This window comes from Pseudochaenichthys georgianus, chromosome 22 (genome assembly GCF_902827115.2).
Source record: "Pseudochaenichthys georgianus chromosome 22, fPseGeo1.2, whole genome shotgun sequence".
In the NCBI taxonomy this organism is placed as follows: Eukaryota; Metazoa; Chordata; class Actinopteri; order Perciformes; family Channichthyidae; genus Pseudochaenichthys; species Pseudochaenichthys georgianus.
The window spans coordinates 16,292,874-16,310,034 of NC_047524.1; the positions used below are offsets into that span (position 1 = coordinate 16,292,874).

Below are 17,161 nucleotides of genomic sequence, written 5' to 3' on the forward strand. Positions count from 1 at the left end.
GTGAGCCACACTTCATGTGGTGTAGTGCAAGAGTAAATGTGCACATGATGCCTTTAGGTAGTGTCCATAGGATATTTTGCTGACAGTGCTAGTGTATTATTTACACTGAACAAAAATATAAATGCAACACTTTTGTTTTTGCTCCCATTTTTCATGAGATGAACTCAAAGATCTAAAACATTTTCTATATACACAAAATAACCATTTCTCTCAAATATTGTTCACAAATCTGAAAAAATCTGTGATAGTGAGCACTTCTCCTTTGCCGAGATAATCCATCCCACCTCACAGGTGTGGCATATCAAGATGCTGATTAGACAGCATGATTATTGCACAGGTGTGCCTTAGGCTGGCCACAATAAAAGGCCACTCTAAAACGTGCAGTTTTGCTTTATTGGGGGGGTCCGAAAACCAGTCAGTATCTGGTGTGACCACCATTTGCCTCACGCAGTGCAACACATCTCCTTCGCATAGAGTTGATCAGGTTGTTGATTGTGGCCTGTGGAATGTTGGTCCACTCCTCTTCAATGGCTGTGCGGAGTTGCTGGATATTGGCAGGAACTGGAACACGCTGTCGTATACGCCGATCCAGAGCATCCCAAACATGCTCAATGGGTGACATGTCCGGTGAGTATGCTGGCCATGCAAGAACTGGGATGTTTTCAGCCTCCAGGAATTGTGTACAGATCCTTGCAACATGGGGCCGTGCATTATCATGCTGCAACATGAGGTGATGGTCGTGGATGAATGGCACAACAATGGGCCTCAGGATCTCGTCACGGTATCTCTGTGCATTCACAATGCCATCAATAAAATGCACCTGTGTTCGTTGTCCATAACATACGCCTGCCCATACCATAACCCCACCACCACCATGGGCCACTCGATTCACAACATTGACATCAGAAAAGCGCTCACCCACACGACGCCACACACGCTGTCTGCCATCTGCCCTGAACAGTGAAAACCGGGATTCATCCGTGAAGAGAACACCTCTCCAACGTGCCAGACGCCATCGAATGTGAGCATTTGCCCACCAAAGTCGGTTACGACGACGAACCGGAGTCAGGTCGAGACCCCGATGAGGACGACGAGTATGCAGATGAGCTTCCCTGAGACGGTTTCTGACAGTTTGTGCAGAGATTCTTTGGTTATGCAAACCGATTGTTGCAGCAGCTGTCGAGTGGCTGGTCACAGACGATCTTGGAGGTGAACATGCTGGATGTGGAGGTTCTGGGCTGGTGTGATTACACGTGGTCTGCGGTTGTGAGGCTGGTTGCATGTACGGCCAAATTCTCTGAAACGCCTTTGGAGACGGCTTATGGTAGAGAAATGAACATTCAATTCACGGGCAACAGCTCTGGTGGACATTCCTGCTGTCAGCATGCCAATTGCACGCTCCCTCAAAACTTGCGACATCTGTGGCATTGTGCTGTGTGATAAAACTGAACATTTTAGAGTGGCCTTTTATTGTGGCCAGCCTAAGGCACACCATGTTTTAGATCTTTGAGTTCATCTCATGAAAAATGGGAGCAAAAACAAAAGTGTTTCATTTATATTTTTGTTCAGTGTATGTTAGAACTTTAAAAGGAATAGTTTTGTTTTCATTAAATTATCTTATTTGATTTCTCGCAAAAAGATGAAGAGATTGTTTGGAAACCATTCATGTATTTGTATGTTAAATACGGATAGCTAGGTCTACTCTCTGCAGTTAGTTAGCTTAGTTTAGCACACGGGCTGGAAGCTACACAGACTGTCAAAGTGTAAATAAGGTTAGTTTGTTATTAATATGGTAAATTAAAACAGTATCTCTAATGTTTGCTTATTGACACAATATATCTCTGTCGTTTGTTACATTTAGAGCCAAAGCCATGCTAGTTGTTTACCTCTGTTTCCTGGTGCTAAACTAGGCTAATCTGTTGTTGGTTGCAGCTGAAATATTTACCATACAAACATGAGAGTGTGGTATCAGTCTTCTTATGGTACTCTATGCATAACAGAAACGATACATCAACAATCCCATTTCCTTGATCCAACTGTCTCCCCACAGAAGATCACAGACAAGATTTCTTCCAAAGTGTGGGAGAGGTGGCTAATGAATGCAGGTGCATGTTAGCTTAGTGTTTGAAGCAGTGTGTCTGCATACAAACTATCCTGGGGACAGGCCTCTGCACAGCAGGCCTCATTGGTCCTTGAAACCACATCTGAGTCTGGATGGGGCAATTAATTGTTTGAGCATATGCTTTTATCCAAACCACATTGTAAAATGGAAGCACCACAGTGCCAACGGTGGATGCTGTTCCAGCAAAGTGGTGTACTAGTACGTTTTCTTCAGGAAAAAAACCATGGATGTCATTTTTTCTGCAGTAAAAGGGTTTGTAAGGAAACACCATAACATGACTGCCGTTATATTGCTTCTCCGTTGCTAAGAGTAACACAAGAAGAAAGAAAAGTCCCTGACATTTCCCCTGTCACCCGTGGCAACTGCTGAGAGCATGCTTCTCAGTGAAAGGAGAATTCCTCCGGGTGCAGGGCCCGTCGCTCGCCCCTCTCCTGCCCAGATGCTTAGAATAACAAATCTGTGCCTCCTGCAGCAAATATATTGTTACTCCCATATGGGTTTGTTTCAGCATGCAAATGTTGCTTAATAAGTTGCTGTTGTTTAGTATTTGCATAATATTTTCATTTAAAGTAGGCCTCATCGCAATTTAGAACTTTTTATCTTCCCTAGAGGATCGCTCACCATAGTCTTTCAACAAATGTATAAGAGTTGACAACCAATATTACAACCATTCAAGATCTTTGATCCCATCTCACAATCTCTGTCAGCAGATGGATTTTGGCTCAGTTTTAAGTATCACATTTTCATTTAGCCTATGTTGAGCCCGGTAATACTTGTTGTTCATGTTTTGTCTTAGGTGTAAAGTTTACCCTTGACCTTTGAAACAGTGTTTTACTACAATATTTTTTAACCTTTCAATCTGAACCTTGTAATGAGTGTGTTTTTGTAAACTTGGAAGGAGATCAAAATGTCTCAGGTAAAAAATGCCTTCTTCATTATATCCAGGCAGAAAGTGTTAAGAACAGTTTTATAATGCAAAACACCGGGAGATGCAGCACATGGCTACTGCGCAGCTCTCTTGCTACATATCATGGTCATATTTTTGGAATACAAGCTTTCAAAGTAAATCAAAAATGAGTAGACTTCAATAATTGATGGAACTGAACCTCTGTACCTTTAGGATAAGATTGTGTGGGAAGCTAAAGGCGGATATTGGTTATTCCTCCGTGCTATAGAGCTTCGTTTTACCTGAAAATGACACATCAATGACTCATTGTTACATTGGTTGACATGTTGCTTCATTACCATGACCGCAGGCATAGTTTATTTCAAGTGAACTCCACATGTATGCCACACATACCTTTTCAAACAATGTGTAATGAGCCTGTATTAAAAAAAAAGCATGTTAGTTGGTGGAAAAGCAGTTTCCGTCCTCCATCTGTGTCTACACTACACACGATGCGTTCAGGCACAGTATTGAGTGTTGAACAATCAGTGTAGTTACATGCATAGAAAGGAAGAAAATAAACTTAAATAACTGCGCTTGAGCGTGTACTGTATAGCATTTTTAAACGCATGCCATTGTGCAGCCTGTGTTGATGACTGCATAGATGAAATTGTATATGTTGCCTTAGTCTCACATGGGAGGGATGACTGAAAAACGTGGGTGAAAGCCCTCCTTTAAAAGTTGAAAGACACCAAATGTGTATTAATCCACTGCTGAAAATAGTCCTAAAGAAATAATAAACGTTTGTTAAAAACTACGATCCCCAGGTGAACTGTTAAATGACAGATCTCTTGTTAACTGAACTATGCAGTTGTTAACATTTTCAGTATGAACCAATGGGTTTGAGAAACCAGAGGATAGGATATTCAGAGAGTATTGAGACATGGGCATCATTTCTGTCTTATATTGACAATCTGAAATATATATAAATAAACCGAGCCTTATCGTTTTACTGGTTGTTCTTCAAGTTGGAAGTAGCAGACAGCGTATTCTCACTGTTGTGGTAGATGCTTGGCTGGCTTTGTTGCAGACCCCAGCAGTGATCCGATCAAAACCTCATAAGCCTCAGCCCTTACGCACAGTCACTATCCACTGTGTGATCTAGGATGTGTGAGGCATTGAGTAATGCTTCGCTTCCTTTCTCCTTCCTCCAAAACAAATGTGCAGACACACACGACTCTGGACCATCACTTAACAGTTGCCATGACAACATTCAATACCCCTTCATTCCAAAACACATTGCAGACTTTCTAAAAATAATGTGTGTTTGTCTTTTCTCGCAGACACCTCTCAAGACCACGACATGGCTTCAGAGCAAATCCTCGTGCACTATAAGGTAAGACTGTAGAGCTATAGTGGCGTAATTATGAATTACCAAACACTTGTTGTAATTCAATTAATAGCTTGAATTTCGTTGTAATCCAACCATTGGTTGGTGACCTGAGAGGTTGGGGTCAGTCTCTATGAAGCCCAGTGACTAGACAACTGTGGCTCAGGCTGAAGAGAGACATGCAGCATGGAGCCGATACATACAGCAGACTCTCAGTGGGAGAGTGAGGTATGCTGGGAGAGCAGAGACAGATTAAGGCCATGTCAGCCACAGCAGAACAGACAGCCAGCTCATGGATGTGACTTTAACAATGATACACGCAAATTGTATATACAGTATGGGATAAATGAGCCATTACAACATCCCTCCCTTCTTCACTTCTCTCATTACTGCGGTAGAGTTCACCTATAGGACACACGGAAACTAGCAGGAACACACGCACACATCTATAAGGATTTGATTTGTTTTTGGAGGAGAAAAAGCAGTCCACATTGCAAAAACGAAATGTCTCATTTGTTAAATTCTTCACGATTTTGTGAAAATCCATAAACAATCTTGCTGTGACATTGTGCAGTTGCATGAGTAAGTGGGCTGATGTGCCTGAAGTTGCCCTCGTCTCAGTAGCCAAGGGCGATGAGCCATTCGGTGCTTGGATCTTATGTAACACTAGGGGATGGGCTGTCAGTGGGAAGCAAATCAGGCATGGTGTGATTGATTTCAAACGCTGACCATTATGTTGTAAGCATCATCAGTCTGTGACACAACCTGAGTGCGAGAGACACACACACTGAGCTTGTTTAGCAGTAAAATATCCACAAAGATCACTTTATTAAGTCCCAAGTAAGCACACGACATGTTTTATTCTTTAAAGTATAAGATAGAACCCAGTTTACAAACAGTGCGTGCTTGCATTAACTCAAATACTGCTGTGCGTTTTTGGTTGAAGGATAACTAGGTGAAGTCATCGCTGTTCAATAGCAGCTGATAATGATGAGGTAGACAGGGACACAACCGTTATGTACAGAGCTGGATGTTAACATGCCAGTTATCAGTTGCCTGCTAAACAAGACCTAGTGTCAGGCAAAACAGAAACATGGAGAACAACCTGCACAAATACATCACATACACAGTCAGTTAAATAACATTACACATGTGGGCTAGAAATTACAGAGTGAACAGACTAGGCAGGGATAACATATTTCAATAGTTAACTCTGCTTTGATTGCACATTTTCAAGGTGATAACGTCTATATTTTCACTAAATGAAACCCAATTAAAAGCAGAACATTTGCCATTTTGGGTTCATTAACTGGAAATCCACACTATGTATTATATTTGTGAGGGTATACTGTATATCACATTTGAAGAAAAATCTATGCTCTTTAACAACACGTAGATTTCAGAATATAAAAATAAACTTTATAGATGTAAACTCAGACTAAAGCGATAATAACCACATATCAGCAGCTTGGATTTACAGTTGTATGGTGTTATTATCTAATACTTGGCGCACTGTTGCTAAGTTACTTGGCATTATGACCATGAATGTCAATAACAGCTGAGGATGATACATACAGTGTTATGGCAGCGATGATAATAATAACAGACACATATTACACTCTGTCAGCATTTAGTATCACGATATTATTTGTAATGTGGTAATAAGGAAAAATAATAATCTTCAATAAAGTTTGTCTTTGTTTCATCATCCAAAATAAATATTTACTTCCATGTAGAAGTACTTTTCATATCCTCACCTCTAAAGCGGAGGTGATACTCTGTAGCCACAACAACACAGTTAATAAGCATTACTGAAATAAGCGCCTACAATACAAGAAAACTACTTTATACTAACAATGACTGGAAAAAGCCAAGGAACAAAGATGTTATAATTATTTTACTCCCAAAGTAAAGAGTAAACTTAACAGTCTATAATTTAGAGATTAACAGTCAGCTGAAGCCTATTGAAATGACCACAACCTCTACCGAGGAGAGCCTCACACACCGTGTGGGTGCCTTAACAGTCGTAGATCTCAGAAGAGAGCTATCAGAGGGTATAACAGTTCTTGTCAGTATCTATTGAATATCATCTTTAATCGATAAATATTACATAACAAAGTCACACACAAAAGTAGGTGTAAAGATGTATAATATCAATAGAAAACACAGCAGTGATTATGATTAAGGTGATAGGATATGCTTATTAAAAATCACATTGCTTTGTCCCAAAACTTTGAGCATGTTTTGTAAAGTATCTCTGTGTTCCAGTTAGATAGAGCTGCCGTGCTGTGACCATCACAGTTTTAGTAGTGTGTGATGCCTAAAAATAATGTCTTTCACAATTGTGCAACTCTTTTAAGATACACCACAAAGACCACTACAGCCACTGTTATTTGAGTAGATATATCAAAGCCATTATATACAAAGAGACTCAACAGTTATCCTTGTTGCTGTTTCTCAGTTCGCGGCGCTCTGATTACAGGTCCAGACTTAGAAGAGCCAAACTCCTCGCAGCTGTACAGCAGCATTTTCTGATAGCTAAACATCCACAGCAAAGAAAATAAACCCTGCGCTTGGTTGATTCCAATTGTAACCACACCATACATTCGCTATAGTATGCAACCTCACGCAGAGCCAATGTACAGCAGCCAAAGCCACAATGTTGCAAGTTACACAACCTTTTTCCATGGCAACCATGTTGAGTGATTTGACGGCAACTGCTCAGCAGCCCCCCGCTGTGCGCCTCAGTCGGCCTTGTCCTCCCCGTTCTTGGCCCATCCCTGGCTCATGGCTGCTACCACAATGCTGTACAAGTTGAGCCAGGCTTGACGCAGCGGTGCCGTGTAGGCCTGGCCCAGACTGCACTGCAGCATGTAGAGAAGGGACTCACCCACCTCCTGAAAAAGAAACACAATTGGGAAAAACAAACTATTTTTTCACAGCTCACTGACATGTGAAATTGCTTTTTTATTAAAGTTGCGATATGAAATGTTGTTCCTACGGCAAATGACTGTGTGTTGACTCCTACTGCCTGGTGCTTCCTCCCAAGGTTGAGCAGAAAGTCCTCCAAGGAAGGAAGGTCGTCCAGATGGCTGACGGCTGCATCGATCACAAGCATCACCTGCACAGACACATGCAAATACACACACAGAGAAAGTGCTTTAAACCGTAGTACAAACTGTATACTCGTAGTGGTGACTGCGGTAAACGGAGCTCACCTTGGTAACATGTTCCAGAAACTCCGGGCTGGAGAGGCAGTCTTGTGTGGAGCCACAGTTTGTAGTGTAGTGGAAAAGAGTGAGGAGCTCAGGGTCCAGCTCAAACAGTCTGCCACAGACAAATACCACACTATTCTGCAGGTGTATGCACACGGCATGGGATGCAAAACGTCCACGCAAACACACAATCCATCTATAAATCATACATCTACACTTCTCTCCGGATAGTCTGTGTTTTAGCGGCAGCTGTCTCAAAGTAAATTGTGGATTATTGCAGTCTGTCGCCAAGCAACAAGTCAAGCTTCCGGTCCGTGCATGCTGAAAGTGTGCAGCTTCAATCTCTCTCCACAACTGTGTTACATAGACACATATTTTTAACACCACAGCTATTAAGTAACAACACAGAAAACAGCAGGATACTTGTGTTATTAGAATGAATGCTAATGAAATAAGGATGACTGCACAGGAACATTAAGGTTTCTTCACTTACAAGTCACTTTACTGCTTAATTCCAAATGAATGCTGATGTGTCTAAAAGATTACCTGGAAAACATGACGACACCATGAGGAACTTTGTTCTTGCCCAGGCTCTCCCAGCTGCCTCGTATCAGCTCCTTGTCTTTCTCTGACAGCTTCTCCATCCTCCCTCTGAATCAAAACACGAGACAAGTTCTTCTGGAGGGGAGAAACACAACTCTTCTACAGGACAAGAAGACTCAGTTTGAGGAAAGCCATAACATTTGAGGTAATCCAGAGACGAAACCTCCGCCAACCCACCTGGAAAACAAAGTGAAGCATCATGAGTTTCACAAAGCTGGTATGTCAGTTCCACAGAGGGGGACACAACTGTTACAGGATTCCTCGGCTGGAGATGCACACACATACTGTACCTTCTTGAAGTCAGTCTTCTCTCTGAACTTCTTCTGGTGCACCCGGGCTGAGGGGTCTCTATGCTTGAGTGTGTGTGAGTGTGTTTGTGTGTGCAGACAGCAGCCTTGCCTGACACTCTGGTGCACTTGCTCTCTCTTTCCCCAGCCCCACGGTGCAGTCAGGGAGACAAGTTCTGCCACGCTCTTATCTGTCACACTGGCTGCTATCTCTCTCCCCTTCCCGTTTGCCTCTTGATATTCTCTCTCTCCAGCACTGGGGATATTATTCATGCCACTGAAGGAGAAAAAGAGGGATCTCTCTCTTCTGCTCCAGAGAGGCTGCAATGAGCCACAGCTCCTCCTGCAGGTGAACCGAGGACTGAAGTGTACGGAGACTATACATGAGGACAACTCTGCAATGTACTAGATAAGGAGTCTTTGCACTGTTCCTTTAAAATTAAGGGAATGCAATTAAACAAGAAGATAAACAACAGAATAATGAGAAAATACAACAGAAGCTTTTCATTCAGTCTGTTTTAAGGCAGGTTTAAAGAGGTTTGAATCCAAAAGCACGACTTTGAGAACAATTTATTCTATTTTATCATCGCAATGTCAACTTGCGCAATACACACACCGTTAAAGAATACGAAATTGCACACACATTTTTGAAAAATTTGAAAGAAAGTATATTTTAAATATAACTGTAATCTTTTTTGGGTTTAGTTACATTTTTCATTGGTGATAAGTATGAATGTTGGAAATGTTTTCCATTCATTTTTCTTTTATTCAACAAGCAATACACTTTAATAACTGCTTATTTATCGGAGGTATCATCATTATCGCGATATTCAACATGTCATTTTCCTCATATTGTGCAGCCCTATCCGGTGTTCAAACTACTAGGCTGATGAAGAGGAGGAAACAGGTGTGCAGATGATGGGAACAGCAGGAACACGTGGGTCACTGAAGGGCAGGGGGGAGTGTCAGGATCTGAAATGTTTGCACACCACCTAGAAGAAATTATATTGTAGTAGAGCCACTCCTCTAACAGCGTGATCGTACCATTTGGTGGCCAAGCGTGCAGCCTCTCATTAATCTAAATGAGATGTGTTTGTTGCTTCTCTGAGCTTTCACAGGCGTCTCTCTTGGATATTATCTAACAGGTTGGGAGGGTTTTGTTTTTAGCTGAGCTCCGGGGGAATCAGAGGTGCGCAGCAGGGACTACCAGGCAGAGTGTGGGGGGGGGGGGGGGTAAACTGTGTTCCCATGACAACCTGACAGGATGGAGCCCTTGAAGCTTCGTCATGTGATGTTTGAGATCTGAAGGGATTATTTATTACATCCAGAATTACTATGTGGCAACATTTTGGCTTTAATTATCTTTTATTATACAACATTAATCTTGTGGTTTCAATTAGAGAGGAGTCTGGCACACCATGTAATTGTATATAATATATTTAAATTAAATATCAATCTAAGTCTTTGATAGTGTTGCCTTGGGACAAATTAGACATTGTCTTCATACGTGACACAGTGGCCTACAGAAAGTAACCATATGGTATGTACTGGTCTCCATGACTACGTTTTAATTATAATTATACAGTATACATTTTGCAGACATTCCCATGTGGTTTGTCAGTAAAAATTATTCCTAACAATTCCTGGAAGTCTGCTGTCTAAGCACAAGCTGCAGTGGAGGGCAGTGTGCAAATGTATTTGATGCGGTTCTATGGGCTGGGAGCGGAGCACTGAACTGGTCTTTGTGAAGGCAGGTGCACAGTCAGCGCTGTTTGTTTAGCTGCACTGTGGCTGGAGAAACAACTGGGAACTTTACCCCAACCATCCCAGAATTTAAAGGCACACATTTATTCCATTGTTTTAAAAAAAAAACTAAAATACAACTTGGAGCCAAAGAGATTACATTTCTCATGGAAAAAGTATAATCTTTTGTGTATGGCTATCAGAAGAATCTTTATTTTAGAGTGGGTAAACACAATTTAGTTTCACAGACAAAGTGGTATCAACTGGTGTCCCCATTTTGTTTTGATCAGTTTATTCTGGTGACCAAGTGCTCATCATCCTCTCAATTACAGTGTTCATATTCGTAGCATAATTTGTCATAAAATAAAATGCTTTTTAATCTCAAATTTTTGTATCTGCTTGACATATAATGGAGATCATACAGACAAAGTATACTTAAAGCATATATAATACTAATTTCTTATAAACATACACAGTTATTTTTAAACTACTCCAGCTGTAATCCCTAACAGTCATGATTGTAAAATCCAGATGTTATGTCATTTCATAATTTGCAGTTGCACATCCTAAACTATCAAATGCTCGGTGCCGATAGTTAGCCGTAACATAAATCATTTTTTAGGACAGCGTTGTTTTGTAGCGGAGAGGCCATAAAAAACGCTTTGACCTTTTTGATCATGGCCTTTCTTCCGCTTTGGCCTTCACGCTCTTCTCCTCCACATCTTCAATTTTCTCCCCGCCGTCTACATTTTCCTCCCTAAATCAGACATGTTGGGTTAGAAAATGGCGGTATGGTAATTACATTGAACTTTTACTTGGCTTCAGTATGGGTCTTTCTTCACTAAAGACTGCAGGGCAAGCTTAGAAAATGATGTAATGCAACATGACCAAACCACAAGAAGTCCTAGGCTCCCAAGCACTAGTGCTATTCGTGATTGTACCGGAGAAAGTGGTATTACATAGTGAATGAACACAACTTGCTAAAATACTCCCTCTGCATACCTGCTGGGAATGTCTTCCTCCGTGCTGCAGTTCTCGTCTGAATCCTCCTCAGATATAGATGCTACTTCTCCATTTTCCTCAACAAATTGCTCCTTTAAACCAGCTGTCTTCAGCGTGTTCCTGTATGTCTGCTCTGCGTGAGCCTTCGCATTTTTCTGTCAGTAAAAGAAAGTCAAAGTTATGCTTGAGGGGAACATCATTCACAACGTGATCTTCTCAGTTTGTAACTCACCTGTTTGACCTGTTCGAACAGATAAGGCCGTTCGCTAACTCGTGCCTTCATGTCCCGTAACTCCTTCATGTAGTCTCTCATCCTTTGTTGGTCAGCCTCTCTTCATGAAAGAGAAGATTATAGTTTGAGCTCCTGCGGCAGGCGTGTGTGGTTGTTGTGATGCGAGTTGCAAAGGTTGAACATTTGGAGAAGAACGGGCTCACTTGACCAGTACTCACCGATGGTGCTGAAGTTTGTAATTAAACACTTCTTTCAAGCTCTCGTGTGGGTCCAGCAGCTTGGCATGGAGAGTGATAGTCTTCTTCATGGCCTGCGACCTCGTTTGGTGCTTCCTAAACCACTCGGCACTCTCTTCATTCTTGCTATCCCTTATCTCCATTGACTTTCTATGAAGGTCAGAGGATGGACCTATTTAGTGTGTAGAACCAAGAGGAATACAAGTATAAAATTCCAAAGAAATATCAAAAATAATCCAACTCACCTGATGGCCATGCAGCGCTTCCTTGCAGCATCTGTGATATATGTGGGGAGTGTGTCTGCAGACAGGGATGTTAAGGCCCCAAGTGACTTGCTTCTGCTGATATTACTTTTTGTCGGTAGCTGTGAAGTAGAAACATTTTCATTTGTTAGCTGAAATAGAAGCCAATATATTAGTTTACCACATATCATCAGTGTGTAGACTGAGGTTGGATGCATTTATGAAGGCCTTGTATAGACATGCCAAATCAGAGAGACTGACAATGCCTGGCAAAAACAATACATCGTTTGAGAGGGAAATTCTAACCATATCAGTTATAATAAATGTCTTTCTTTTTCCTCTTTACTTCATTATGTTTTTGTTTCAACAATTAATGCATGAACTATCAATACAGTAAATGTCATCAACATTCACAGAACATGTCAAAGATGAATTAGTGACATGTCTTTAAGATGACACAGTTTGGTGCTAATGTCTATGCTATTCAAAATAAATAGAGTTGTATTTTCAGAGTCTCTTTGTTTTGGCCTATGTGATGTTAATCTACAAATACTGTGACTGAAGAAGCTTTTGTAAGTGCCACACTCAAAACATTGGTAAGTACTATGTGGCAAGTATATATATAGTATTAGTCAAATCAGAGGAATTTGCCCAAAAATGATTGGCATAGCTCATATAAAAAGATCTCTGGTAATTGTATCATTTTGGGCAGAGTGATACATTATATGAAAGGATGGCAGGAAGGAACTTTCACTGATCACAAAGTTCTTTCTACCACTTTGGATTAGTGTAAATTACTGTTATTCTTATGAAATTACTGTTATATTTAATTCTGCTCGGAAATGCCCTCATGTGAATCATCCAGCCAGACACATTTTTAGGAACATGTACTGTATAGGGGTGGTCTTGGTGAAATGGGGACAAGTATAAAAAAGAAAAGCTTGAGTTGAACTTGATAAATTATGAGGTGAAGAAGTAAAAATATAACTGAATATTCCCTCTGTAAAGAGGACCCACTGAACATATTTGAAATAGCTCTCTTGTTCCACAACTGAGGGGACTGGTCTGAACGGGACCAAAAAAATAACACATAACCCCACAAGAACTTAACCAATGCAATACATCTTTAACCATCAAACAAGGACACAGAATAGAGTCATATGTGACCAGGTCAAAGTTATTTGTCACATTTTATGACATATAAACGTCTTTGAGGGACGGCAGGAAGACACAACAAAGTGTTGTACAGTTGGCAAAACGGTTCTCTTGTTGCCATTAGGCTTTTATATAAACGAGCAAGGGTTTAGGTAATGAGTTTGTCATCTAGAACATGTGAAATTTTAATAAGGGTATGACAAAGTGGTGGGTGGATGTGTCTTGAGCCATGCATCGAACAGAGAAATGTAAAACTAAAATGTTTAGCCATCTGGGCCTGGTGCGTTGGAGTCCTTGATGTCTTCTTATGTAATTCCTCGAGAGATACTGGCCCTTAAAGACATTTATGTAATATTTTTGCAAAAGTTATGAATTAGTCTCAGACCTACCTCCCATAGATTGACAGGGGATTATTAAAATGTGGATAAAAACTTCAAAGCAAAATATTAAAAACAATAGAGACTGAAAAAGGTAAGCCCATATTCTTAACCGAAACAAGTTAAAATAGGCAAATAAAACAATTATAACATATTCTTAAAATGGTGTCTGTGGTAAATGATATGTTTTACCTGTGATTTTTCAGGGCTGGTCCTACTTTGCCTTGCAGGGAGAGCTGATGTCCTCAGAAAGAAGGGCTGACATTTTATCATATCTTTACTCTGAGATTTTCTCAGCCCTTCTGTCTGCAAGGCTTTGTGCAGCCTGCTGAAGTCAGGGACACGCTGGAGGATTTTTGGCTGGAAGCTGGGTCTCTCATCCAGAAAACCCAACTTTTCTTGCCTGTTGCGCTCAGCGGTGCGGAGTTTGGGGCTGCCTGACACGGTACGATTCTCATGTGGCACTGCCGTCTGAGTGGGGACTTGTCTGCCAAGCTCCTGGTCTGCACGGAATTACAGTGAGGTGATGCAGAAGAGTAAGTCATGTCACTCAACAGTATAGTAATAATAATAATAATAATAATAATACATGGTATTTTTATAGCATTTTTCCTAATGCTCAAAGACGCTTAGTGTATCAGATATACTGTATGCATCCAATATAACATTATATAAACAACATAAACAATTATTCTCTTAATAATAAATGTCATAACTTTGCTTTTGTTTTGTAAAGGCTACAGAGAAGCCAATATTGGTACATTTTGGTTTAAATATGAATAGGGCTGACTGTGACCATTAATTAAAAAGTGAAATGGTAAAGCAGTGTTTCCCCTAGGATGGAGTCATAGCAGCGGTGCTAAGGCATGCGGGCCTAGCTAAATGTGAGCGCGGAGCACGTGGAATTTTTATGTGTATGTGCGAAGTGCGCCCCGTCAATATGTTTCTATGTGTCTGCCCGCACAAGAAAGGCTCTTGAGGCTCTACAGGTGTATTTTGCTAAATCACCTTTATTGAACACACAGTAACACAAATACTACACATCCACATAACAAACAATCAAAATAAAATGTATGCAATTTAATAATTTTAACCTGCTTTATTTGGGGGTGGACCTCACATCCTCTAGGGGGGTCCGGAGGCATGCACCCCCGGGAAGATTTTTTTTTTTTTTTTTTCAATCAATCTGGTGCACTTGAATGAATGAATTTATGGATACAGCTCTCAACACTCAGATGAAAGGGAGCTGTTTACTTTTCAATAATCCAAACATCTTTAGAATATGATCACAACCAATAACAAATCATTTAAACTTGTTTATTCTTATCTTATGTTACTTAGTTAGTATTCTTTCTTTTTCTTTATGCATATTACTAATCACTCCCCTTTTAAACTCTTTTTTACTGTCCTATAGTACGCATTACTATATTAAATAGTTAAAGGTGTGCTCTCTCTCGCTCTCTCTCTGTCTCGCTCGCTCACAGAGGCTGTGCGGCCACGGATTATTATTTGAATGTATTTTTTTTGGGTACCTGGCAGCGGCGCGCATGTCTTTACCCAGTGTTTCCCCTATATACATTCAGCAGCGGCGGAAACACTGGGTAAAGACACATTTTCAGCAACTTCTTTGAGACAAATGTAGATCATATACAATTTATCTATGAATTTATGAACAAAACAAGTAAAACAACATGGGTTTGAATGTTGTCTAATGCTTATAAAAAGGCTTAGTTTCTACAGGGCATATGCTACTATGAATTTTGATGAATCAAGGAAGACCCACCTTTCAGCCGTGAATCAGACGGGTCTTTGACCTCTTTGTGAGGAGGTTTCCTTACAGCAGTAGCCTTGGTTTTCTGATCTTCTGTGTCTTGGTTTATCAACGCTATTAGCTTCTCCCTTTTCTCCTTTTCTTTCTCCTGGAAGCTGAAAGGTCTTTCACTAGAGAGCCAGAAGTCCCTCCTGTGCTTAAGGCCTTGCTTCCTCTCCTTCTCCTTCAGCTCCATCATCTCCTGATAGAGGGGCTGGATGACGTGGCTGGGCACTGGGCGAGCGCAGAACTTCCTCTGACACTCAGCCGTGGCCTCATCTTCTCTCATCTCTTGTGTTGTTTTAGATACAGCAAACCGTTGACACTGTGTCCCAGCAGGAGCCAGCCTGGAAGCCCTGACTGAACCATTCTTCCAGTTTGAAGAAAGACAGGCTGCAGAAAATGACTTCTCTGATTGCCTGAGATGGTTCAATGTCTCTTTGCCTGAGGTCAGGGCAGAGGTAGAGGAAGATTTCCTCATTCCCAAATGTCTGAAAAAGGTATTTGAGAAAATAAATGTATTAAAATGATGACTAAATATGAAATACATTTAGGAAACCTACTTGGCCTGATGTTTCATTTCATTTCTTGACTCTGGGTCCACATCTGTTGACAGCAGAGAGTTCTGATGAATCCTCCTCTCAAGCTTCTCTTTCTGTCTCCTTTGTGTCTCCTGCAGCTGCTGCCTGAGGGTCTCACTCAGGGCCTTCAGATGCTGCTTGAGCATTAACTCTGATCTGAGTCCATCTTCCAGCAAGGTCTCCAACTTTGGCATATTTCTGAGAGCTGTGACATGAAAATAAGGAGTTGTTTACTTCTGTTAACTAATCATTGTTCTATTTGAGGGTTTAAATGCGTAGTCCATTGATCTATTTGTCTATCAAAAGAAATTGACAAAAAATCACAACAAAAAGTTGAACACACATTAACATTACTCACTCAGTTATCATTTTTCAATTATTTGATTTCTGGGCATTTTCTTATATTGAACAGTTGAACTACATTTTAAATAAGAGCAGAAATTGAACAGAAAGATTCTTTCTTTTTTTTAAAGGACATAAGATAATTTAAGTAATATTCTTGTGCAATAACAAAAACAGTCCTTGGTTTCAGCTTCTTAAATGTGAATATATGTGGGTGTATATTTATAAGTGTTTATTGGTTTTTCTGGGATGTTGTAATTAGCATTTTCAATATTTCCTCACAATGTTCAACATAAAATATTACATGTATCTAACACATTTTTCGAAATGGTTCAATTAAGTTAATTATTATAGCAAAAATCTTTGTTTTTTACAAATATTTTTTTACAGGTCTCAACTCACATGAGACCTGCTGACAACTCCACCTCCAGTGTGGTATGGGTTACCGTGGTAACCAGATCGTCGCGCTCTCAACCTAGGTTGTGGCAGTAATATCATATAAGTCGATTTAGTAGCTTTCCCTAAGTTACGTTACCCAAACGTATTTACTAAACCCTTATATGCTAAGCTTCGTTCTATTTATAAAAATATTGTTACATAAATACACGTATTAATAATTATGCCAACCTGCTAAAATACGAGTTTTAGGAAGTGGTTTCTCGGCGTATTCTTCTCAAACGTACTTTGAGGCAAGCTAACGTCTAGCTTATATATCCGCTAACACTCACTGCTAGCTTATTCGCTAGCTAAAGAGGACTGTTGTTGAAATAATAGCTAAAACAAGAGTATTAACTACACCTGAGAAAACCCAAGTATCTTCTTCAACCACACTCTCCTCAGTTTTGGTAGCATTAGCACTGTTTGTGGACAGAAGCAGAAACGACGGCGGCCGCGACAGTCATACGTCTACGTGACAGACGTCTTCTGTGATTGGACAC

The 17,161-nt window shown here is 40.6% G+C and overlaps 2 protein-coding genes across 5 annotated transcripts; both read right to left on the bottom strand.

Moving 5' to 3' along the window:
* Positions 1-5,217: 5,217 nt before the first annotated feature.
* Positions 5,218-8,825, bottom strand: ngb (neuroglobin). 4 transcript variants are annotated; one of them, XM_034111075.2, is made up of 5 exons: positions 8,507-8,825; positions 8,160-8,264; positions 7,617-7,725; positions 7,400-7,519; positions 5,218-7,295 (listed from the first exon to the last, which is right to left on the bottom strand). In XM_034111075.2, the coding sequence occupies exons 2-5, from the start codon at positions 8,255-8,257 to the stop codon at positions 7,143-7,145; spliced, it is 480 nt and encodes a 159-aa protein (XP_033966966.1). In that variant the 5' UTR covers positions 8,258-8,264; positions 8,507-8,825; the 3' UTR covers positions 5,218-7,142. The 4 variants fall into 4 exon arrangements, with proteins under 4 accessions (XP_033966966.1, XP_033966965.1, XP_033966964.1 ...); XM_034111074.2 differs by having other exon boundaries at positions 8,160-8,291; positions 8,507-8,824; XM_034111073.2 differs by having other exon boundaries at positions 8,160-8,315; positions 8,507-8,824.
* Positions 8,826-10,463: 1,638 nt separating this feature from the next.
* fam161b (FAM161 centrosomal protein B) lies at positions 10,464-16,702 on the bottom strand. The gene is made up of 9 exons (XM_034111986.1): positions 16,626-16,702; positions 15,864-16,086; positions 15,274-15,791; positions 13,683-13,993; positions 11,962-12,080; positions 11,699-11,866; positions 11,481-11,580; positions 11,249-11,403; positions 10,464-11,003 (listed from the first exon to the last, which is right to left on the bottom strand). Exons 2-9 carry the CDS (start codon positions 16,073-16,075, stop codon positions 10,922-10,924), a joined length of 1,665 nt encoding a protein of 554 aa, XP_033967877.1. The 5' UTR covers positions 16,076-16,086; positions 16,626-16,702; the 3' UTR covers positions 10,464-10,921.
* Between the last annotated feature and the right edge of the window lie 459 nt (positions 16,703-17,161).

Coding starts and splice junctions, on each gene's coding strand:
- ngb (XM_034111075.2), bottom strand. CDS start 8,257: ATGGAGAAGCTGTCAGAGAAAGACAAGGAGCTGATACGAGGCAGCTGG. Junction 7,726..8,159: donor GGTGTCGTCATGTTTTCCAG/GTAATCTTTTAG, acceptor TGTCTGTGGCAG/ACTGTTTGAGCTGGACCCTG. Junction 7,520..7,616: donor TTCTGGAACATGTTACCAAG/GTGAGCTCCGTT, acceptor GTGTCTGTGCAG/GTGATGCTTGTGATCGATGC.
- fam161b (XM_034111986.1), bottom strand. CDS start 16,075: ATGCCAAAGTTGGAGACCTTGCTGGAAGATGGACTCAGATCAGAGTTA. Junction 15,792..15,863: donor GAAATGAAACATCAGGCCAA/GTAGGTTTCCTA, acceptor TACCTTTTTCAG/ACATTTGGGAATGAGGAAAT. Junction 11,004..11,248: donor GAGGAAGACATTCCCAGCAG/GTATGCAGAGGG, acceptor TGTCTGATTTAG/GGAGGAAAATGTAGACGGCG.